Raw genomic sequence first — 25,611 nt, 5'->3', positions numbered from 1 at the left:
AATTTATTGATCCTTGCTAGATGCTGACAGGCTCCTAACTCTATGTCACTCAAATTTCACCCCATGCACATGCAAACACATCATTTATTTCACAAGTATTTGTTCCTTGTTAAAAGACAGAGGGAAGAGCAAAGACTTGATTACTAGGTCAAGATGACTTGAACCCAATTCCGGCCATGGCGGTTGGGTGACCAGGAGGAAGTGTCTGATCTCACTGAGATAATGATGGCCAGAATGCCTGCCCTTACGCTGGCTGTGAAAACTCAGTAACACATATTCACATAATAAATGTTAGGATAAATGGGGTAGTCTTTCTTTTCCCTTGTCTTTCTGAGTCATCCCATGCAGAGCCTGGAGTGAGGCTAAATCGTTACTTTGAATAAATATCACAATTCCACCAGAGCTCTTCTAAAGCTACTTCATAAAAAATGGTGGAAACCAGCAGTTTTCTTGTGTCCTGTGTCCCAGGAGACCAGAGTCCCCATCTTCAGAAATCTCACAAGACGGACGCCTGGAGCTCAGAAGGGGAAGCCTTTCCATCCATGCCCACAGGCCACTGGAGCACAAGCCCCGGCCACCTGGATCCCTAGAGAGTGTTTAGGGGCATAAGCTGCATTCACTGATCTTTTCTCCAAACTATTTGACTGTTCCAAGTTCCCTAAGGATCAGCTCCCTCTGTAAGGTCTTCTGACCTTTGATCGTCCCCAAGGGCTGTGGTTTTCTTTCTATGAAAACAAGATAAGCCAAGGATTTGGTAACATTCACACATGGGGCTTTTCATGCCCCTGAAAGAACTGCTCTGCTGTCCAGGCTTCTTGTGCTTCCTGGGAAATTCATTTAGCTCTGCTCAGAGCACTTTCTCCACTCCCTTGGGACTTAACACTCAGCATGGCACTGAATTTCGCATCTGAAAAATGGGCATGATAATAGTCATCTCCCAAGGAATATTGTGCAGATGCATTTGTTCACGCCTCCAAGTCTGCAATTAATTGCAACCAAGGCACCTGTGTCCCAAGAGAACTAATATTTCTTGAACACGTATTACTATATCAAGCTCTAATCTAGTTGTATTTGCTAGTTCATCTAATTTAATTGTTGTTACAGTTCTTTCATGTAGGGGCTTTTACTATTTATCCAACGAGGGAGGCTTACAGAGTTTGAGCAACTTTACCAAGATCCACATATATAGAAGGCAGCAGAGCTGGAATTAAGATCTAAGTGAGTCTGTCTCCAAAGCTCAGGCTATTTCTACCACACCTTACACAATTCTTTCCTAAGCACTTGCTTTCCATTCAGTGTGAAATGTGATGAGCGTGGGTGCAGCAGGGTGCCCAGGAGGGGTACACAGATACGCATGGTACAAATACTTTGGAGGAACAGCAACAACAACAAAAATAACTAATACCATAAAAATGTATTTCACTATCTATTCACGCCCCCCCCCCCACACACACACACACATACACACATTCTCCAACACAAATTCCTGGCAGAACTTAGAACCTTGATAAAAAAAAAAAAAAGGAGACTAAAATGGGGGCAGCTCCATCATCCTAGCTGTCCATGCACATGTAAAAATAACTAGTGAATAAATAAACCCATAAAACACCTTCTCTCTTGGAGCAGTAGGAATGGAAATGAATCCTGGAGACACCACTGAGCTGGGTATCCAAGAAGAAGCTTGGTTGGTTCTATCAGTCAAGATAGTTTGGTGGCAAATCCTGTCAATTTGATTGGCTACATGTTGCAGAGATAGGCAAATCCCGATATTTACTCCGATGAAAAGGAAAGGGAGGTTACATTTTTCATGCACAAATCAGCTGTCAGATTATTGCCTTTTCTTCTAATATAATAAGGAGAAAAACTACCATAAATGGTACTTGCTATGAACCAAGTTCTGTGCAAAGTGTTTTCAAAACATTCATTTAATGTTCCTTTTTTTCCCTGTCTGTAGCTACATAAAAGCAAAGATTTGCCACACAAGGGAACATTTAGATAAACCTGTGACTGAGTACTGTTGGTTCTTAACTATGTTCAGAATTTCTTTCAGTTTTCTCTGTACTTTATAAAGAAACTCAAAGTTAAATAGAGACTTCAAAGATTTCAGGAAAAATGTACCACAAACTTTGAAATGTTTCTTTCTTATTCCTGTCAATTCCTATTGAAGTGATAATGATTAGAATAAGATAACAAAGGAGGAAATTTGGCAAAACAATGCAGGGTTAGCTAATGAATGAACTTTTTGATAGGATGTTGAACTTTAAAATTGGGTAATAGAAAAAAATATACTTTTTTCATAACAATATTCAGAATTCACTGAACCACTCTGTTTCTCACTTAGATGCATAGAGGCAGGAATACAGAGCATGAATCAAATGGTCTCAGATGTTCTATTTTGTTTTTTGAATCAGACACTTCCTGATAATTTTCATTCTTATTTTAAAAATAAGTTATTAAAGGAATTGTTCCTTTTTAGGATCAGGTTACTCTTGAGTTTTTACCACTCTGGTAAGGTCCAAAATAGAATAAGTGTTTAGGCCCTCTCCTTTACATATGAAGGACAGATTTCAGAAACATAGGGAAGAAATCTATTCCTTTATTCAAATGGTAGCCTTGTGAAACTCCTTTTATTCTTGGCATTATATTATAAAACTACTCCTATTTCTATCACCTTTTAGGTAGTCAAATGCTATCAAGGGCCATTTCATTTGTGTCTTTTGATCAAATCACTTCATCAACTCCAATCCCCAAAAGGTAGCATTTTCAGAGCCAAAAGTACCAATTTCACTTATAACAGTGTTGGATAGGATGATTGGATCATGCTCATTTTCACCCCAAAGTCATGGAAGCACTCCTGATGCTTCATGTATGGACAGCACTGTCATCTACATCCAGAGGCTTCGAGACACGGTCCACAGGAAAATTACCAACCCAATGACTTCAACATGGCTTGGGCGACTGGGCCAGTGAAAAAAGGAACAGACCCTCCTCCTAAAAATGGAGAAGGAAGTTATTTTGGGGAGCGTGAGTTGGAAGAATGGTTGTAAAGTTCTTCTTGGAATTCTCATATGTAGTCTAACCCCCTCTGAGGAAGAGTATAGCACTGGAAAATGTATCACTTCTAAGGGTCTTCTGTATGGATGACCATTTTAGATACATATTAGCATGTTTCTTTGCGAGTCTACTATACATTAGGAAGTCCACTTTGTTCAAAGTAAGGTTACTTAGGAAGAAGTATGGCATTAAGTGTCCTTAGACTCACCTGGCACTCATTGGATTGGATTATACAGATCATACAAACAGACTAAATAGATCATATAGTCTGTTTCAAAATAAAAAATAAATTATTGAAAATTTATCTCATGCTTTTTTGAGATTATGCCTTTTATCCAATGGTCTAATTTATGTATGCTTTAGAACATTGCCACACTACAAAATGCACAAGTTTGAAAATATAGTAGAGGTTAAATTATTTCATTCACTATTCCAAAATGAGCAGATTTTTTTAGGCTGAGATCTTTCATTAATTTAACAAACAAATTAATTTATGATAATGAAAGATGTTGTACTAGAATATTATCCTTTTTCGAACTAAATTTATCTAAAGATGAAAAGGGCTCCCAAGTGAAGGGTCGATACCCCCATCTCTGGAAACATCCAGGTAGGAAGAGTTAATGGCTTACTACTCAAAGGTTATTACTGAGTTGAATTTGACATTAATAAGCATTGGACCAAGGTGACAAATGTATCCCACTCCACTTATATTTAGTAATATCATATATACACTTGGATGAAAATACAGAGTATGGTTGTATGTTGCAGAATTGCTTTAGTTAGAAACATTCTTTACAGGGATGTAAGAATTTACTTGGTACCCTTTAGCTCACAGTCAAAACGCAGAATCATAGGGAACAGGATGGCTTTCCTACCCACATCCAGGAAGATTTTCCAGAACTGTCTTAGGTACAGAACACAGAAGGTTGGAGGCTCTGTCCATCAGTTCTGTAAACTAGCTCCCCTGTTCATCCTTCTATGGACAAATAATCTGGAGTGGGCTTTTCCTTCATATGATCAGATTTGGGTTTCCCAGTTTCCTTGTGATAGCTCAATGGAATTATCCTCATGGTACTGATTTCATTTCTTTCCTTAGATGGCTTTCAAGAGAATGCAGGGCCAATATACCCAGATAAAGCTGGGGTCCATCTTTCTCACTGAACAAAATGGAACCCAGTTCCTCCTGCCCTATTTCCTTTGAAGGGGGCTCAAGTCCTATCTTGTGCAAATCACATAGGACACTTTTACTTTTGAAACAACTTTTCAATCATTCAAAAATTGTGGTCACTCTTCTTCTGTTGCATTTCGATATAATTCACTATGTTTTCTTTGCTGTGATCCGTTCACTAATTTGGACATAGGCAAGGGCTTTTTATTTTGCTTGCATTGTGCTGAGGATCCATTTATCAATCATGACATGTAGTAATGTCACTTTATGAATTCATAGGATATTTTGAAGGTCCATCCTTCATCCAGATCATATTTCAGTTTTATTCCAAACAATATTTACATAGACTCAAATTTTTAATACATAAACCAGATCATTGAAATATAATAAGAAACACTACCATGCACCTTCTAAATAAGATTGTCTTACTCTGAAAATAGCAAGGTAGCAACAAATAGTGCAGTCACTATTAGTGACACAATTAGTCACTATTGTTAGGAAGAAACCTTCCTAACATGGTTGACCAGTCAATTAGCAACACGTTCTAGGTCCCCACTGAGCACTGAGTACAATTCAGTAGAGGAAGGAAAGACCCTGTTCTAGAGGGCTACACTGTGGTTGAAAAGGCATGTTACACAGAAGTGACAAGTGCAACAGTAATAGATATAACTGAGTGAGTGAATGAGTGATTAATCAATAGTAGGAAACACATAAGGGGATTATCACGTTTGAGGCATTTCTCTAAGCACTTTCCATGTGTGAACGCACTTCATCCTCCCCACAAGCTCTATAAAATAAATAGTATTATCCTCATTTTCAAGACAAAGAAACCAAGGCATAGAAAGCTTGGAGAATTTGTCTACGGTTATATAGCTAGTAAGTGTTAAGAGCTGGAAGTGAAATCCAGGTAGTAGCTTTGGAGCAGTCCATGCTCATCACTAAGAAATGAAAGGCGAAGTGGGCCAAGTGAGAACAGGGAAAGTGAGACAAGAAGTCTCTAACCATGGTAGGAGGGAGCATACGTATAACGTAGTATCTGTAAACCAGAGCACGCAGACCTTCATAAGAGGAAGTGAAATAAATCACCATTTAACCTCAGAATCCTCTCAGCTGGAGATAATTACGAATTTTCTTTTCAAATTACAGCATCCTTAAATTTTCAAAGTAACAAGGTACCCCATGGTGAAACCCAGTTATTTATATATGATTGATTGACATCAACTTCATAAATATTATAAGGTTCTTACTTTATGTGACTGGCATTGTGCTAGATGCAGGGGGTTGAACATGAAGAGAATATAATGTTTTAGTATTGCAAAACCTATGAATGTTATCAGTTTCCCTACTTAACAGATAAGAAAAGTGACGTTCAAAGAAATAGGCTTTCCCTACAGTCAGACACTGACCATGTGCACAATCTGGAGGCAAATTTCTCAGAGTCTTCTACTTTGTCTCCATCCAGCTTGCCATTGGGAAAAAACCAAAAATATCAAATCTGGAAAATGATACTTAGTATGTGTTATTTTAAACTTCGTCAGTAAGAAACATTCAGAACAGGAGTCACCTTTTTATAGCGAGAAATGGCCAACAATGGAAAAGAATGCTTTGCAAAGTAGTGAGATCACAGGCACTGAGAGTATTCAAATTGAGAGTGTTTCAAATCTCAGGAGCCCCTGCCCCTGCTCAGATAAAAGAAATCCACTTCCTCGGACAAAGCAGGGGCTGTCACCCGACGACCATCAGTACACGTTTGAATAGATGTCAGAGATGTTGTGGGAAAGATTCCTAAATTAGAGAGTCCCTTTTAACTCCAAGATACTGTGATGGCTGTGATGATGATGATGATGATGAAGAGAAGGAGTGGAGGAAGGAGAGAAGGATTAAGTACACTAAAAATTAGTATTGCTTTTTAAAACTCAGCAATCAAACCTATATAACCAAGCTAAGCAACAAAGAATCAGGCAGTCAACAATGAATAATTAGATCTTGGGATGGTTAGAAGGTATTCAGACACTTATCATTCATTGAAATGTCTTCTGGGGGCAGGAGGGGTGGTAACTCATTTATTTTCAAGCCAGTATGTGTGGATATTTATGACAGTGCCCTGTTTTTAGACAGCACCATTAGTAACTATTAGTAATATGGATTTTCTGTGGTTTTATCAGCAGTGAGGATGATTTGCAGTGAATCTTCTGGAGCCTGTTCCTGGTTCACCTCCAGGTACCAAGCAGGGAGTGAGCAAGCAGACAGAGGTTTTGATACCAGAGAGTGGAAGAATCACTGCCCTGCAGAAGCAGTGCATGTGCAGTCTCTGAGCAAGACTGTGCTTTGCTCCTGGGGATCCCCCACAGTAGGCAGTTCCCCAAATCCTAACAATGACAATGAGCAGGTAGGCCAGTCTAAGACCCAAGCTACACCAAGAAATTGGCAAAAAATATATAAAACTTGCATTAACTCTTGTTTGTGACTACCTCACCAACAACCGGTTGGACTAATTCATTTATCTGACTGACCTCATCTTGTTGTCCTTCTCTTACTATGGTGGACGTACAGTCTAAGACGTTGTGAGATTTCTGTTTTTCAGCTTTCTTTATAAAAGTGACCCTGCGTGATTCAAATCAGGGCTTGCAAAATTCCAAACATGCTGCAGTTAGTGTTCTCCTGAAGCCAGGCTTAGTTCTCTATTTCCAAAAATATGATTTGCATGCTGTGTGGTTGCAAGCAAATTACTAGGCCTCTCTGACTTCAGAGGTAAAATGAGGAGTTTTAAGCTAACTCTCAAGTCTTTTTCTGATTTAAAAACCTTTTCCTCCTACTGAAAGAACTGGATTAATCTCAATTTCATGACTCCAAGTTGGTTCAGAAAACTAGGCAGCACTAAGGCAAGTACATGTGCAATACTGACCTTCCAGAAGTTTTTAAGACTGGACAATGAAATTACAGAGTACTCTGGATAATGAAAATAAAGTTAGCAGGAGTCCCCAGGGCAGCCTCGGGCAGACACAGAAGAGCAGCACGCCTAGTGGTCTGTCACTCTTGGTTTCTCGGCTGTGAAATGAAAAGGCTGCACCAGCTGGAGCTCTCTCGCACTGCTCTCTGGTCTTAAGATTTTGTAAATTTATTCCTCAAAAGTTTTTTTATAAAAGGAAGGCAGAAAGACTCCTTGGTAGAACATTTCTCAGTGTCTCCAAACCTAACAAGAAACAGAGCAGGTTCCTGAATGACTTCGGTTTACTCATGAAGAAAGTCACTGCGAATTTGATTTGCTGCGCATGTGGGCGTGTGCTCTTCTGTTCCGATACAATGAGGTTTGTGCAGGGGGAGGAGGAGAGCTGGATGTGCTCACGTCATGCAGATCCCTCCTCCCATGTCCTTTCTAATGAAGGAAATTCCATTACTCCTGGACCCTTGTTGGTGGAGGGATAGAGATGATGCCCTGTGAAGGGTTCTTAAGGTATGAGTCCTCTTGATTACTTTAGAATATTTAATTGCCCATTTTTTCTTTCTGTTTCCCCCTAATCACTGCTAAAACTAACCCTTCCAAGAGCCAACTCTGTTGCAAAGTCATTAATTCTCCTCTTCTTTTTCTATTTACAGTATTCGCAAATGAGGGATGAAGTATTCAAGTCAAATTTGGTCTGTGCATTTATCGTGCTTCTCTGCATCACGGCAATCCAAAGTCTGCTTCCTTCTTCAAGGTAAATACGGAGGACTAGATTATCAGGTTAAATGTCTTTGTGAGCTGAGGGTCCCACCCTGGGAGCCAGCCAGCTGACCTTTGCAAGGGATCAGAATTTTAAATAATTGGATCTAGATTCATACCAAATTGTCTGACAATGTCAGTGCCTATTCTGGTTATCTAAAACTCTGCATAATAATCTCACTAGTCTGCCAAGGCAAGAGCCTTTTCTAAATCTTAACAAAAACAAAATCAGAACTCAAAATAGGCCCTCTGTTATTTGACATTGTTTCCATGAATGCAGAAAGTGTGTACGAGAATGTTGACCACACTTTACTTGTTCGTTTGTTAATTCCCTCTGCGTTGTTCATGTACACATAGCTTTCTGGGCCCACACAACTGGCGCTGTAGTAATGCAGGCATACCTGGGAGATACTGCAGACCAGTCCACTATAATAAAGCAAGTATCATAATAAAGTGAGCCGCACACATTGTTTGGTTTCCCAGTTCGTATAATAGTTACACTATACTGTAGTCTGTTAAATGTACAATAGCACTATGTCTAAAAAAAAAAAAGATTTGCACATACCTTAATTGAAATGTGACACAGAGACACAGTGAGCACAGGCCATTAGAAAAAAATGGCATCAATAGACTTGCTTGATGCAGGGTTGCCACAAACCTTCAATTTGTAAAAAAGTGCAATATCTGCTAAGTGCAATATAGCAAACAGCGGTAAAGCAAGGCACGCCTGTAGTGCAAAAACTTCCGTGTGTTCCAATTACTTTACATACAGTCTTATGACAACTCTGGAGGCAGGTGCTGTTACTATCCCCATTTTAAAGAGGAGAGAACTGAGACTGGGGGTAATAAAATAACTTGCCCAGGGTCTCACAGTTGAACATTGTTACAGTTTTTATTCAAACCCAAGAAGTCTAGTTCTTGAGCCTAGACTCTATTGGGCACATACTGAAGTCATACAAGTTGTAGATCCCAAACCAGGATGTGAACCTGGACTAGCCCAATGGCCAAGCTTTTTCCTCTCTCCTACACCGTAAGGTGGATCCTGCCTCCTTTCTCCAATTCCCTTCTCCCTAATCTTACCATGAACTTTTCCTTTCAAGTGGTTGAAAATAGCATCAACAAATATCTGCTAAATGTCTAATAAAGGCAAAGCAACATGCTAGACCTTGAGGAAGGTGCTACTTTGCAAGAGAAGGTCTATAGCCTCTAAGTTATGGTTTAGTGGGAGAGAATGAGACATCAATCAGAGCTGCCAATTACTCAGCTCTTATTACTTGCCAGGAAACTGCTAAGTTCTTTACATGGATTCTTTCAGTGAAGCCCCAAATAACTAATAAGTGAGGCAGCAAATAATTCCCATTTTGTAGCCAAGTTTGCATGGCTATGTAGTGGCTGAGCTGAGATTTGAACCCAGAAGCAGTTTATATTTTTCACTCAACTGCATTGCACCAAGATCAGTAACTCATTAGGCCAGGTGGTTCAAGGAAATGTTTGCAGAAAAGGTGGTGTTTTGAGCCGAGAAGCATAAGAGAGAAAGTGAGGAGTAGTACTCCCAGCAGAGAAAATAGCACTGAAAAAGGCACAGAGGTGTGAAAGTCTGTGAGTTTACAGAATAGTGAATAATTTGGATTCTAGAGTAAAGGGTCTGTGCAAGGATATAGTGGGCACCATGCCTGTAAAAGGAGTGAGCCAACAGGTATTCATCATCCATAATGTGACACTAAGGAATTTGGTATTAATTCAGAGTACAGGAAGGAGCATCTGAGGATTTTTGAGGAAGGTGTAGATTGATTCTGGGAAGGGAGGGAATGGCGATGCTTCACCTTTTCTGGATTAGCAATGGGCATTAGGAGAAGGAGAGGGGGATTCTGGAAAGATGGTGGAAGTGGTGCCATATTCCTGAATTTCTCAGAAGCCCCACATGTCTAAGCAATTAAATAGAAAAACAAAAACCTCCTGGACCATATTTACAACAGAAATAGGTGAGGTGGTAGCCCCATGAATTCCCAAATACACTTGAATAGGGACAATACACCAAGAGCCCTGAGGTTTGCAGGATCTCAGCTCAGTGTTAGAGGAAGCAGAAAGAAGCAACTGAGATTCTGACATATTTGGAAACAAAAGGGCCTCCATAGAGCAAAACGTTGGTTTACTAGAAAGCGAAGTGGACCAGTTTGAGAAAATAGCTGGGAGTGTGGGGCGTCTCAACCACTCCGACAACAGGGGAATGCAAACGTCTACAGGAAGGTGTGCGGAGCTGGAGAAGGCAACACCCTGCGAACTTTCAAAACTCACCAGCCAAAGCTTCCTTCCGAGACAGAGCCCTGGGAGGAAGTGTGTGACTGGAACGGAACTCATGCAGGTAAAGCCTATGGAAAGAAGGAAAGAGAAGCCCAGGTAGCAGTGAAAAGGCAGTCGAGTCCTCTTGTTTTTGAGCACTACATGACAGTAACAAAAGAGAGCATTCTGAGGAGTTAAAAAATGTTTTCTAAAAGTTCATGAAAGTTAGTTTCATATAAAATGAGTAACAAAAAGTATTTGTGACAAACCCCATGCTAAGGTATCATAAGAAAAAAGAGAATAAGAGATAGAATCGTATCCCTACCGACAATGAAAGCACTCCAAAAAGATGTGCCCAACAAAACTCACTTAAATTTTAACCTGCTATTTCAAGAGAAGCTAAATCACTTAATTTGATTCAAGACATGAGAAAAGCAATATAAAACTGAATTATAAAAACAGAAATTGGTCAAGAGAACTCAGGAAATAAATGGAAATAAAAGAATATATTTCAGAAATAAAGATTAAACAGGAAGGAACTAAGTGCACATACACACAGCAGATGAGGCCTTAAGAAAAGAGAAGGTGAAAAAGAGGAACATTGTTAAAATCCAAAAGAAAACAAGAAGGGTTGACAGAGCCCCTCCCCCACACCTTACCCCCACACCAACAGGGATCAAATATTCCAACAAGTGAATTTCAGCTAAAAGAGATACAAGACACTGACCCCTTGTGAGGAGGAATACTTAGGGAAGCCCAAGTTAAGAAAGGGGACAAAAACAAGAGAAATTTGAAATGCTGATACCCAGAGATACAGACAACATTAAACACAGCCCAACTGTGAGCCAGATTCACATAATTCCTCACAATACAGGTCTTTTTACTTGTGTTACTATTACCAGATACAACATGACCAGTTTTCACCACCAGCAAAGAATTATAAGGCACCCTTAAAGGAAAGAAGAGACAACGCAATAATCAGAACCAGATTCCAATATGACACGAATGTTGAGAGTATCAAGGCAGGAATTTTAAATAGCTATATAATAAATATGTTAAGGGCTTTGATGGGAAAAATAGACAACATGCAAGAACAGATGGGTAATATAAGCAGAGAGATGGAAAAATCTAAGAATCAAAAGGAAATGCTAGAAATAAAAAACACTCACAGAAGGAAAGAATAAGTGAGCTTTGAGATAGGTTAATAGAATTTTGCAAACTGAAATACTAAAATAGAATGCAATGGAAAAAAGAACAAAGCATCCAAGAACTATGAAATAATTTCAAAAGATGTAAAATGCATATAATTGGAATACCAAAAGGAGATGAAAGAGGGTACCAATCAAATGAAATATTTGAAGTAATAATGGCTGTTAACGTTCCAAAACTAGTGAATCAGGAACCTTGGAGAACGCCAAGTAGGACAGATGCTCAAAAACGCACATCATATTCAGTCTGCAAAGGCAAAGATAAAGAAAATCTTCAAGAACCTAGAAGTGGGGAGGAATACACCTTAATTATAAGAGAAAGAGGAATAATAATTACAGCAGATATCTCATCAGAAACCATGCAAGCAAGAAGAGAATGGAGTGAAATATTTAAAGTATTGAAAGAAAAAAAACATCAACCTACAAATCTATATCTAGCAATGTAAGTGAAGGAGAAATAAGGACTTTCTCAGATAAACAAAACTTGAAGAAATTTATTTCTACCACACCTGCCCTGCAAGAAACGTTCAAACAATTCTTCAAATAAAAGGAAGCTGCCATCAAATAAAAGGAAACTTGAATTTGCACAAAGAAAGGAAGAGTGCCAGAGAAGGAATAAATGAAATTGGACAAAGCTTCTATTTCTCTTATTCTTAATTAATCTAGGAGATAAATGTTTGTTTAAAGCAAAATAGTAAAAAGTATGGGATGATTATGGCATATGAATAAGTGAAATGAATGACAGCAGTGTCACAAAAAACATAGTTAGGAATTGAGAATATTTTCTCATAAGTTCCCTGCGCTACACTAAAGAAGCAGAGTAGTATCTGAAGGTAGATTAATTTAAAACGTATATTATAAAATTTAGGGAAAGTACTAAAAAGCTTAAAACTAAGTAATGGTTATGTTCATAAAAGAAACAAAATGAAATAATATAGAATACTCAAAATCAGATAATATGGAAAAGGCAGGGAAAAGAAATAAAGAACAAATACAATGGATAGAAAACAGTTGAAATGTGATAGATACTAACCCATCTATAACAAGAGTCACTTTTAAATATAAATGGTCTAAACATACAAATAAAAGACAGAGGCTATCAGAGTGGATTAGAAAAGCAAGACCCAATTATATATCATTTGCAAGAAACCTACTTTAATTATAAAGACTTAGATAGGTTAAAACTAAAGAGTTGGACAAAAATATACCAGGCTAATACTGATCAAAAGAAAGCTAGAGTAGCTATATTAATGTCACATAAACCAGACTTAGGGCACAGAAAATTATCAGAGATAAGGAGAGACATTACATAATGATATAGAGGTCAATTCTCCAAGAAGATATAACAATACTTGCAACTATGTACCTCACAGGAGGGCTTCAACCTACATGAGGCAAAACCTGATAGAACTGAGAGAAGAAATGGATAAAAAACTACTATTATACTGGAAAACGCCAACACTCCTGAGTAACTAATAGGTCAGAGAGGCAGAAAATCATTCCAGGATATGGATGACCTAAACACCACTGTTAATCAACTCTAATCAATTTTTATAGAATACTCCAACTGATGCAGAAAAACAAACATTCTTCTCAAGTTCACATGGAACATTCACTAATGTAATCCACATTCTGTGCCATAAACCGTACCTTAATAAATCTAAAATAGTAGAAACCATACAAAGTGCGTTCTTGAACCACAATGGAATTGGACTAAATATCAATATTAGAAACAAAGAGCATCTGCAAATTAAATGAATATCTATAAATTAAACAAGGGATATCTGTAAACTAGTATCTGTAAATTAAACAACACTTCTGAATCGTCTTTGAGTCAAAATCTAAAAAGAAAATTAAAAATATATTGAACTAAATGAAAATAAAATTTAAAATCTTTTCAGAGTTTTTTGGATGTAACAGAAGCAATGCCTAAATAGAAATTTGTAACATTCAATGCATATATTAAAAAAGAAAGATATCTAAAATAGATCATATTAGCTTCCACCTTAGGAAATCAAAGGAAGATGATCAATTTAATCACAAAGCAAGGAGAAGAAAAAAATAATAATAAACATTACAATAGAAACCAATGAAACTGAAAAGAAGAAAACAATAGAGAAAAGTCAACAAAACTAAAAGCTAGTTCTCTTACATTATCAATAAAAATTATCAACCTTTAGCCATGCTAATCAAGAAAAAGGAAGGCATAAACCATAAATGAAAGAGGGATTATCACTACCGATCCCATGGATATTTGAAAGATAATAAGGAAATACCATGAACAACTTTTTGTCCACAAATTTGGTAACTGAGACAAAATGAACCAATTAGTTAAAAGATACAAACTAACAAAACTCACACAAGGAGAAAACGGTACTATGAATATTGATCCACAATTTAAAATCTTCCCTAAAAGAAAACACCCAGCCCCTGTGGTTTCATTGGTGTCTTCTACCACAGATTTAAGAAAGAAATAATATCAGTTTTCCACAAGTTCCTGTAAAAAAATGGAGGCAGAGGGAACACTTCCCAGCCAATTTTATGGAGCCAAATACCATAATTCAATAAAGTCATTACAATAAAGGAAAACTACAGATTGATTTCTGTCACAAACAGAGTCACAAAAATCCTCAATGAATTTTAAGTAAATCAAATTCAACAACATATAAAAATAATTTTGTACCATAACTAAATGGAATTTTTTGCAATCTTTGTTCAACATTTAAAAATCAATGTAATCCACCATATCAACAGGCTAAATCAGAAAAAGCATGCGTCATATCAATTGACACAAAAGCATTTGACAAAACTCTACACTCATTTATGATAAAAACCCTCAATGCAATAGGAATAGAACATCTTCAACTTGCTATAAAAATATCTACAAAAAAAAAACATAAGTAATAACATCTTAATGGTGAATGGCTGGAAAATTTTCCTCTGAAATCAGAAATGAAGCAAAGGTAACCTCTGTCAGCACTTCTGTTCCATATCATATTGGAAGCCCTGGCTAGTAAAATAAGACAACAAAAAGAAATTAAAAGTTATACAGATTGGAAAGGAAGAAATAAAACTGTCATTATTTGTATATGACATGATCATCTACATAGAAAACCTCAAAAGACTTACCAAAAAGCTTCTGAAACTAATGAGTATAACAAAATCACGAGATACAAGCCAATATACAAAAGTCATTGCTGGGGTACAAGGGTAGTAGAATTCTAGCCTGCCATGCAGGAAACCCGGGTTTGATTCCCAGCCCATGCACTCTCCAAACAAACAAGCAAACAAATGAAAAACCAAACAAGCAAAAATTCAGTAAATGGTGCTGCATTAAGTAGATACTCACAAGGAAAAAGAATGAAATGTGATGCCCGCCATACATCATACAAAAAAAAAAGTCAATTACTTTCCTATATACCAGCAATGAACAATTGGGTTTTGAAATGTAACAATATAGATTAATGTCATTTACAATGGAACCAAAATATATATATATACTTAAGTATAAATCTGACAAAATATGTCTAGGAGTTACATGGAGAAAATTGCAAAACACTGATGAAATAGGTCAAAGAAGACCTAAATAAATGGAGAGACATTCTATATTCGTGGAATAGAAATCCTGTTATTGTTAAGATGTCAATACTTCCCAATCTGACCTGTAGGTTCAATGACAAGTCAATCAAAATCACAGCACAGTATTTTGTAACTATTGATAAAGTAAAGCTAAAATGTATAAGAAAGATGTAGAATAACCAACACAATGAAGAATAAGAAGAGCAGCAAAGCTGGAAGGTTCACACTGCCCAATTCCAGGACTAACAATAAGTCTACAGTTGTTGAGAAGCATGGTATTGGTGAAGGAACAGACCCAGAGCTCAAATGAAATAGGGCGATCCCAGAAATCAGTCCGCACAGATTTAGCCAACTGGGTTTCAACAAAGGCACAAAGGCAATTCAATGGAGACAAGATGATTCTTTTCAAGAAATGGTGCAGAAAATGTACACATCCATATGAAAAACTTGAACCTAAACATAGACCCTACACTTTACACACAGACTAACTCCAGTTGCATCATATACCTAAATGTAAAATGTGGAACTTTAACATTTTTAGGCAAAAAAATAGGAGAAATTTGTCACCTTGAGTTTGGTATGAGTTTTGAGATACAAACCAAAAGTACGATCCATGAAAGAAAAAATTGATAATTTGGACTCTTAAACTTAAAAACTTATGTGGTGTAAAAGACACTGTTAAGAGAATGAAAATGCAAGCCTTAGACTGAGAGAAGTTACTTGAAAAGCACATATTGGATAAAGGATTTGTATCCAAAATAAACAAAGAAATCTTAAAATTCAACAGTAAGAAAACAACACAATTTTGAAATGAGAAAGAAAATCAAAACAGACTTTTCACCAAAGAACTTACAGATGTGTCAATTAAGCACATGAAAAGATGCTCAAAATCATTTGGCATTCAGGAAATGCAAATTCAAACAACAAACAGATTCCAGCACATACGTATTTAGAATGACCAACCCCTCCCCCCACAAATAACAGGCAAACCAATTGATCAAGTGCTGGCCAGAGCTACAGGATATCTCATTAATTGTCAGTGGGAATACAAAATGATTCAGTCATGTTGGAAGAAAGCTTAGCCATTTCTTACAATGCTAAACATGTTTTACCATACAAACCAGCAATAGCAATTCTACTTATGGGTAGTTACTTAATTGAACTTATGTCCACACAAAATCCTGCACATGAATATTTATAAAAGCTTCATTCATAATAATCAGAAACTTTATGCAACCAAATTGCCCTTCAATAGCTGAGTGGATTAAAAAAATAGCTGAGTGGATAGACAAAAAAAAAAAAAACAAAAACAAAACTGTGACATATCCATAAAATGGAATACTACTCAGCTATAAAAAGGAATGAACAATAAAACCATGCAAAGACAAATATGAATGTTAAATGCATATTTCCAAGTGAAAGAAGCTATTCTGAAAAGAATGCATTTCTAAGTGAAAGAAGTTATTCTGAAAAGATTACAAAAGATTGTTCGATTCTATATATTAGGCATTGTGGAAAGGACAAAACTATAGAAACAGTAAATAGATCAACAGTAAACAGTAAATAGCTAGAGGTTTAGGAAGGGGGGAAGGGCTGAATAAGTGAAGCACAGGAGAATTTGGGGGGGTAAAAATATATAGTGTGATACAGTAATGGTGGATACATGAAAATTTACATTTAACAAAATCTGTAGAATTTCATAGCACAAAGAATTTACCTCAATATATACAATTTTTAAAAATCTTATTTAGTGGATCAAGAGATCCCATGATAAAATCAAACTGTGTCAAAAGGTTCTATTTGTATTGAAAATGCGTGAAACAATCTTACTAAAGGAGATGGGAGGAAAAGATGGTGACTTAAGTAGCTTTGGAAATGAGTGGAACTGCACAGAAACACTGTACTCTAGTTGATAAAGTAGTTTCCCACAGGGGTATAGGTTAGCACTATATACACATACCAGAACTGAGTAAGTAAGTAAATGAACGGCAGATAGTGGGAGCCAGGTTTCTCACTGATGGAGAGGAAGGTTACAGGTAGATAAGTCTAGATGATTCACATGGCAATGAATTAGAATTGAAAACATCTGGATGAACTGATGAAATGTTTATAGAAAGATTTATAGATATGGAGCATTTATAGATATGGATGCATAAATGGGTTAGTATATATACATATATTTTCTTGATCTGTCAGATTAAAGTCCAGAAGCAATGACATCCTGCAGCAATAAGCATAGCTAGCACCTGGTTGTCAGGTTATAATAGTATCATCCAATAAAAGGTTCTTAGGAGAAGAAGCTGATTCCAGAACTGGAGCGGGGAATAGATAAGATGAACCTGGAGCATCTTATAGAGTCAAAAAGTAAGGAAGTACTCAAAACAAACAAAGAAACAAAAAACAATAACCGGGACATGTTAAAGAAATACAGAAACCAATTGAAAGAGCTCCCAATGGCCAAAACTAGAAAATTTGAGCAACAGAATAAACAAGGTAGTATTGGATTATAATTCAATATTTAAAACAAATATACATGGAGTTCGCACTGATACAAATAAATTACAGAATAAATAAATAAATGGGAGACAATGGACAAATTTCCCATGCAGAAGAATTCCAGATCATGTATGTAGATACTCTACCCTCAAGGAGAGGAGGCATATCTCTCCATTCCTTAAGTATGGACTGAGTATACTGACTTCCTTCCAAAAAGCATGGCATGGAAAGGAGAGAGAAAAAGAGCAGCTTCACAGTGGAGAAAGCTGTTTTGGTCTGGTGATTGACTTTAATATCGACCGTGAGGAGTCACGTTGATAGGGCATACCCTTTATACGATGTTATCAGAATGCCAGTTTACCCCCATGGCCTTCTTCCCAAAAACCAGCAACCTAATCATCAGAAAAAGTCTCATCATGGGAAAAACACCAGACAAATCACAGTTGAGGAACAATCTATAAAATACCTGACCAGAACCCCTCAAAAATCTCAAGATCATTAAAAAGAAGGAAAGTCTGAGAAAATGCTACAAGAGGAACCTAAGGAGATGTGAGTGCTAACTGCAATGTGATGTTCTGTATTGGAGGGATCTATAGAGAAAGAATGTCCAACCATGAAACAATGAGCATACCTGGGGGACAGACTGTGGTCTTGAAGTCCCATCTCCCCATAAAAGAGGCAAAGAATCAGCCTCAGAAAATGACTGATTCTAAGACTGGAGCGGGAAATACAACATGGGCCTGAAACATCTTATACCAGAAAGCAAGGAAGCCATCAAACATCAAGCACGATGGGGATTCTTCCAAGGGACTCAGAAACCACGTAGAAGAAGCCCCCTCCGTCCAAAGATAGCATAATTTATCTTCAGTGTGGATAATTGTGAAAATGTTCCATCAAAGCCAAGCAAGTACATTTAAATTCATGCATTTATAATAATATTCTTTAAAGTTGGTAAACTTTGGTGGATGATCAGGAACTGATTGATTATCTCGGAAACTGGTAAAAATAAAAAAAAAATTTAGATGGGAAGGGAGTTTTTGTTTTTTGTTTTTTTTGCCTTTTCTGTATGAACTATACCAGTGGATTACTAAGTAGCAGAAGAGGGAAGTATCATCAAAGTAATTGTGGTAATAAATATTAGAGAAATAATGAAATTAAAATTCACCATTTTGCAACCACTAATGAGCATCAAAGGATGCTGTTATCACACAAAAGAAGAACACCCAGACACATATTTCATGATGGAAGATCACAACACCACCTGCCAACTTACCAAAGGGACCAAACTGGGTCTGGTTAGGCCTTTGGATCCAGCTGCCAATTTGCAGAAAATATAGAGAGCAGAAGATGTTGAATGAATATGCATCAGTAAAATCCATACTGTGAGAAATACTATAGAACACAGGGCCCAGAGTCTTCAGTAAACAAATGGCAAGGGAAATAAAAGATCAAAAGGAACCCTATAGATTTAAGAAAAGTCTTAAAGGACAAATCAAATTTGATCAAAATGAAAGAGATTAAACTATAGCATCTAAGACTAAATAATAGAACTCTAAAGAAATGGAAGGTGGCTAATGGGGATAGAGGAGGGACTGGGATTGGGATGAGGTAGTAGAGGGACTTTCAGAGGGCCCTGCACAGTGCGAGTCCATGACTGGGTGGTGGTTACAAAGATGGTCACCTTATTAATTAAGCTATATTTTTATGTGGTTCCCTGTACCCATGCTTCATTTTACAATGAAAAGGTGTTTGTATTTAAAAATGAGAGAGGGAAAGGCTCAGACACACAGAGAGAAGAAAGTCTTATGTACCTCTGCCAAAAGTGAGCTGGGAAAGCCTTTCCCAAATTGCTGTTTGGTCCCTTTTATATGTCAGAACTGCTCTAGATACTGGGAAGACATCAATGAACCAAGAGACAAAAAATCCCTGCCCTCTTTGACCTATTAATCTGATGGAAGGAGATAAAGAAATAATTAAAATATATATAAGTATCTAATGAATTATGCTGTATGTATAGCTGTTTCTAGGCTATGGATGTAGATGCCTATGCAATGGCAATACTACATCAGGGAAGGATACCAGGGAGTGTCAGAAAAGAATGGGTTTCCTGACTACCCAAGAGCCGTATAGAGATTAGGGTCCTGGGTAAAGGCGAGTGAGCCATCAATGTTGTTAGGGTCTCGCCAGGTTCATCCAAATTCCCTGGACTTTCCTCTTCGCTGCTGCCACCAGGGACGTGGGAGCCAAGAAGGGTGAGACCAGATCTGGTGCATGCTTCCTCTTGACTCTGGAGTGCACAGCATGTTGACCTTCTCAGCAAACATTTTCGAGCACGTTCTACGTGCCATCCATGCTGGACACTAGAGATGTACAGTCATGGTTCCTCATGGAACTTACAAACTAGTGGGGATAAAAGACAATTAATTAAGTATAAGACAGTGCAATGACTACTATGATAGGGAACAGATAAGGTGTGATGGGATGGGGACAGGGCAAAGGGAACAGGGTGGACTTCTCAGAGGAGCAGACAGTGGTATCTAAACAGTGTCTTGAAGGAGCTAGCCAGGTCACCGGGGAGGACTGAGAAGAAGTAGGAGGAAGAGCCAGAAATGGAGTGTTCCAGTGGTGAGAGTTTTGTAAGGCTAAGAGAGGAGAGTTTTGTAAGGCTAAGAGAGGAGAGTTTTGTAAGGCTTTCAAGGAATTGAAACAGGTTGACAGAGTAGACCGTATTGATGCATGTTTATCAAAGAAGGGATGTGATCCGATTTGTGTCTAGAAGTGTGATCACACTGGCTGTGGATAATTGATAGGAGAGAATTAGGTCTGGAGTTGGGAAGACCAATTAGGAGGTAATTGCAAAAATGTAGGAAAAAAACATGACGAGCAGTCTCACCACCCTCCCCCTCTCTGCATGGGACATGACTCCCAGGGGTGTGGACCTTCCTGGTAACGTGGGACAGAGATCCTGGAATGAGCTGAGAGTCAGCATCAAGGAACTGAGAAAAACCCTAGAATGAGCTGAGAATTAACATCAAGGGATTGAGAGAACCTTCTCAACCAAAGGGGGAAGAGTGAAATGAGACTAAGTGTCAATGGCTGAGAGATTCCAAACAGAGTCGAGAGGTTATCCTGGAGGTTATTCTTATGCATTAAGTAGATATCACTTTGTTGTTCAAGATGTAGTGGAGAGGCTGGAGGGAACTGCCTGAAAATGTAGAGCTGTGTTCCAGTAGCCATGTTTCTTGATGATGATTGAACAATGATATAGCTTTCACAATGAGACTCTGTGAATGTGAAAACCTTGTGTCTGATGCTCCTTTTAGCTACTATATCAACAGAAGAGTAGAACACATGGAATAAAAATAAATAATGGGGGGAACAAATGTTCAAATAAATTTAGTTTGAAATGCTAGTGGTAAATGAAAGTGAGGGGTAAGGGGTATGGTATGTATAATCTTTTTTTCTCTATTATCATTTTATTTCTTTTTCTGTTGTCTTTTTATTTCTTTTTCTAAATCGATGCAAATGTTCTAAGAAATGATGAATATGCAACTATGTGATGATATTAAGAATTACTGATTGTATATGTAGAATGGAATGATATCTTAATGTTTTGTTTGTTAATTTTTTTTTTAGTTAATAAAAAAAGTTTGAAAAAAAATGTAGGCAAGAACTGAGAGGGACAGGGTAGTGGCGGTGGGGGCACATAAATGTAAGACATCACTTAACAGGATCCCGTGACTGATTGGACGTGGGGTCTGAGTGGGAAGGAGGTGACTGGGGTGCCACTGAGAGTCCCTGTCCCCCATCGGAAGCCACTGTTGCATTTTACCGCTGGCCTGGGCAGCTTCTCTGCTCAGCGCTTGACCGTGAGAGGTGAGCCAGTCGCAGGTTCCCCAATCCCTGGGTACGCGGAGAAGTGGCTTGGGTCCTTGCCCAATAGCTGGTTGGGTAGGTTCTCTGATTCAGGGGTTCAAGCAGAAGCTGATAACACAGCAGCACCCCCAAACTCACTTGTTAAGGGAAAAATCTGAAAAATGAACAAAACTTCAAAGCTGAACTCTGACCATACAATCCATCTGATATGGGAATTGAGGGGCTCTTTGGCCCCAGACACAGCAAAAGCTTTCTTTATTGTGCACTAATTTCCCCTCCAACCCATTTTGTTTCTGACTGATGCCTTGCAACTACACAGATGGTAGATGCCTTTCACTCACATTTTTTTCTGTCATGGATTTTTTTAGCAGATGAACCAGTCTCTGTCCATATGAGCACAGGTAATTCCCAGCCCCAAAGAAAAATTAATTGACCCTGACAAAGAAACACAGTGCCTGCCCAGCTCTTTCTTGTAATTTCCAAATGCACACAGATGCTCCCTTCCCAGAAGAGTAAACTCAGAAAAGACCAGAAAATACATTTTTGAATTCTAGAATAATATATGTAAGTCTGCATGCATGGTGATGAGAAAAAGAGAGGCTTGGAGAGGAAGAAAAGGAGGGGAGGGAAGATAAGGGGAGGGGAGGGCTGAAGACGAGAGGAGAGGAGAGGAGTGGGAGAAAGGAAAAGAAGAAGAGAGGAAGTAAGGGAAGGGAAGAGAACGGAGGGAGGATGGGGGAGAGAGAGAAAGACCCTGGACTATAGTCCCTTCTGTGCATCTTACTAGCTGTACATCTCGGGTCAAGTTTTATAACCTCTCTGAAGCCTCAGCTTCCTCTTCTGTAAAATGAGATTAACAAAGCCTCTTTCCCAGAGTTGCTGGAACAATTAAATGAGACGTACCCATTTTGGGTAAGTTTTGGTTGCCATCCCCTTTCTGAGTCACAGTATTTTCATCTTTGCAGAGACTAAGAATGCCAACCTCTCAGGGTACTGCTGGACTCATAGCCTCTTTGCAGATTCCAAAGTGTCATACAAATATCATCTTTCAGTGTGGTCTGAGTTTGTGTTGCCTATTGCGTCACAAGCTGCTCATTCCCACTGATCCCAGCCTTTCCAGAAAATGTCAAATCATGGTATCAACCCAAAGCCTGCTTTAAAGACCTACTGCAGAGAGTAATTAGGACTTAATGTCTAGAAAGGGTTTGGATAGAGCTGTTTGCAAATCCCTTGTCATTCTTTTTGAGATTCGATTTCAAAATGAAAGGTTTTCTTACCTCTTAGGTACACCAAACAATGCAAAAGTAAACGCAGAAGCCCTGGCCTGAGTAGCTCTAAAAATCACAATCTGATGTTATAATGTTTGGGTGTACAGAAATAAATGAACGCTGAGGAGCTGCTGCAGAGATTTCCAGAGGAATTTTATACTCAGTGCCAGGGTCTTGCTTAGAAAGCCTGTCTTGTGACCATACTCTTGCTGCAGCTCTTTAAAATGCCTCTGATTATCTGAGTTTCACCATGAATCAAGAAATAGAAGTTGTGTTACTTTGAGTTCTTATGAGCTAAGCCTTATACGTATAATCTCTTTACTTAACCTCAGAACTTCCTTTAAGAGGTAGGCTTAAAGAGCCTGGTTTTATAGATTAGAAAGCGATCATCAGAAGAGTGTGATACTTGCCCACCCTGCCGGTTCTGATTAGGAGCTGCAGTTCACACCCAGCTCTGTCTAGCGGCAGAGGTTTTGCTGTCACCACTGGACCACACTGCCTACCCTTGACAGCCCTTGACCTCGTTTCAGCAAGCCCACATTTAAGATGGTGTCGGGGGCTTGGGCAGGTTCTGTTGGCAAATCCTCCCACACAGCCCTGCAGTCTACTGCGGCAACACCACAGCAAAACATAGGCAAAAGCACAAAAGCTACATGAGAAAGAAAGCATAAACTTTATGAGTTTCCACCAAATGCCTGATTAGCCTACGCCCAAACTATGGAAAAATCTGCAATACAGAATGAGCTAAAGTCAAGAGACTAAAATCAAGAGATCATCCTGAATCTCCTTGATCTGTACCTACACCCAGACACCATACTGCAATGTACAATCTTACCACTGTGATTCTTAAGAGACCAATAAAGCACACCTCTCAGTGCCAGAGAATGAGGGAGGCAGACCTGAGAAGGCACCAAATATGTGCCAGGGTTGGGTAAACCTGGGCATCCTGGCTTAAAGGAGAAGATGGCCTAGCCAAAGAGAAGAGAGCTCCTCCCACAGGGCAGATCCAGGCTCCGGCTTCCCTACCATCCAAGTGGATCTCGGAGGAGGAGGAGACAAGAATCTGAACTTGACATAGACACTGACCCTTAAAAGCTGCCCTATCCTCCAAGAAGAAGGGGGTCCACTGAACATCACAGATAGACTCGGGCCATTTAGGTCAACCCTTCTTTCTCCCTTGGGGAGAACATAGCAAAGGGGTCGAGAGAAGAGCTGGGCACATGAGTAGGAGTCCTCTTCTCTATGAGTAGGGAACAGAATCTCCTTCCCCACAAAAAGCATAAGCTGGTGAATATTTATTGAGGATGTTCTTTGTGCTCAACCCTCTTCCAGATGTAATGGAAGAATGAGAAGGAAAGCTGAACCTTAGAGGATGAACAGGACCTTCCACGAGACTAGAGAAGGACCAGCACTGTGCAAGCACAGAAGGGGAAGGCGTACACCCAGCTGCCTGGAGTTAGGATCACCCAGCCCCTGTAGACAGGAAGGTAGAAGAGTGAGAGAAAAGTCTGGAAAGAGATCCAAGGGCAGCTATTCGAGGCCTTACGCACCATGCTGAGTGAGGCCCGTCAGCTTTATCTGGCTGCCAGTGGTGGCCACAGATGATATTGCAAAGCCTTTTTCCTTCCCTGGGTTGCTTCTTTGAAACAAAGCATCCGTTTTTCTCAGTGGTTGCCTCGTGTTATTGAGACACATCAGCCATGGAATCGGGCCCTTCCTTCACGGGACGGCCTGACAAAGCAGTCCACCTGCATTCTCCTTCATGGTGTGTTGTCAGGGAATGTTTTTCCAGCCTGTTTCTAGGGAAGTTTCCCATCTGCCCACAATCCTCAGGGAGCCCATTGCCACACAGACCTTCTGTTCGTATCTAGAACTCCCACAGAGATTTCCTGTCAAGGTGAGCCACTAAATCACAACTGTGCAAGAAGTTAAAAACAAACAAATAAAACTTCCAATCAGGATAGCTGGGGCTACAGGAATCATTTTCTAGCTTCGTGCTCCTTGACCAAGCAGAGGTATTTGGCATTCTTGATTCCTCCCTCTTTGAAAACCTTTTACCCAGTGCCTATCACTATGCCATAAACTCCTGATCTCCTCATTATCTGACCATGTTTCCTAAATTGCCTTTGGTGCCTTCTCTTCTTCCAGTCCATGAGCATGCCCCACAGTTTCATCTTTCTCTTACCCTTTCCCCTGGTTAGTTTCTCCCTCCTCAGGACTTCAGATACCACCTATTCATTGATGACTTTAAACCTTATATCCCCCACCTACAGTTCCCCTCAGTCTCTCTGTCCACACAACTCCAACTGGGTGATCCACGAGCATCAAAAACTCAACATGCCCAAAATCAGTTTCATCAGCTTCATCCACTGTACAGAATAGCTTCTCTTTCTGTGCTTACCTAGTTAAGGCAGCAAAAGCCTTAGTGTCGTCTTCTGACTCCTTCTCTCAAATGCCTCTTACATACAAATAAAGCACTTATAAGAGTTCCTCCACATCTTCTCCCTCCCTCCCAACTACAACTGGGTTTCCTTCAGTTGTTCCCCTGTTAACTCACTGCTTCAACTATTTAAATCTCCTAAATGCTTTCTCTCCTCTTAACTCCACCCTCCACCTCCCACCACATGTCTTTCAAATGCACAAATCTGATCATCTCCTTCTTCAATTAAGTATCTTAAGTATCAGTGCATGCTATAGGCTAGATCTCCCTGAAACAGCATTTATCAAGCCCCTTAGTTTCCAGTCCCATAGCCCACTGCCCAGACAATGGAAAAACTCTGAGCACACAGTTCATTCTCATTCTTCTGATCCTTTGCTCACACTCCCTACTCTTCTTTCCTTAAACACATTCTCTTCAACCTCCAAGACCTAACCCAAATGTCGTTTCTTTTGTTCATCCACCTTGGACTCCCTTTTCTATTTTCCAAATGATGGTTTTCATAACCCTTCATAACTCATGCCATGTGATATCATCATTCA

The 25,611-nt window shown here is 38.9% G+C and overlaps 1 protein-coding gene across 4 annotated transcripts in view; it reads left to right on the top strand.

Annotated features, from left to right (window-relative positions):
- ADCY8 (adenylate cyclase 8) overlaps positions 1–25,611 on the top strand; it is a 241,915-nt gene that overhangs the window by 147,409 nt on the left and 68,895 nt on the right. For all 4 annotated transcript variants that reach the window (XM_077167672.1, XM_077167676.1, XM_077167674.1 and 1 more), the window contains one exon: positions 7,820–7,920. In XM_077167672.1, coding sequence (XP_077023787.1) covers positions 7,820–7,920 — 101 coding nt within the window. The remainder of the gene's footprint in view (positions 1–7,819; positions 7,921–25,611) is intronic.

The sequence above is a fragment of the Tamandua tetradactyla genome, chromosome 6, assembly GCF_023851605.1.
Source record: "Tamandua tetradactyla isolate mTamTet1 chromosome 6, mTamTet1.pri, whole genome shotgun sequence".
Lineage (NCBI taxonomy): Eukaryota > Metazoa > Chordata > Mammalia > Pilosa > Myrmecophagidae > Tamandua > Tamandua tetradactyla.
The sequence above is the reverse complement of the archived record's forward strand: the minus strand, read 5'-3'. Positions and strand labels throughout refer to the sequence as shown.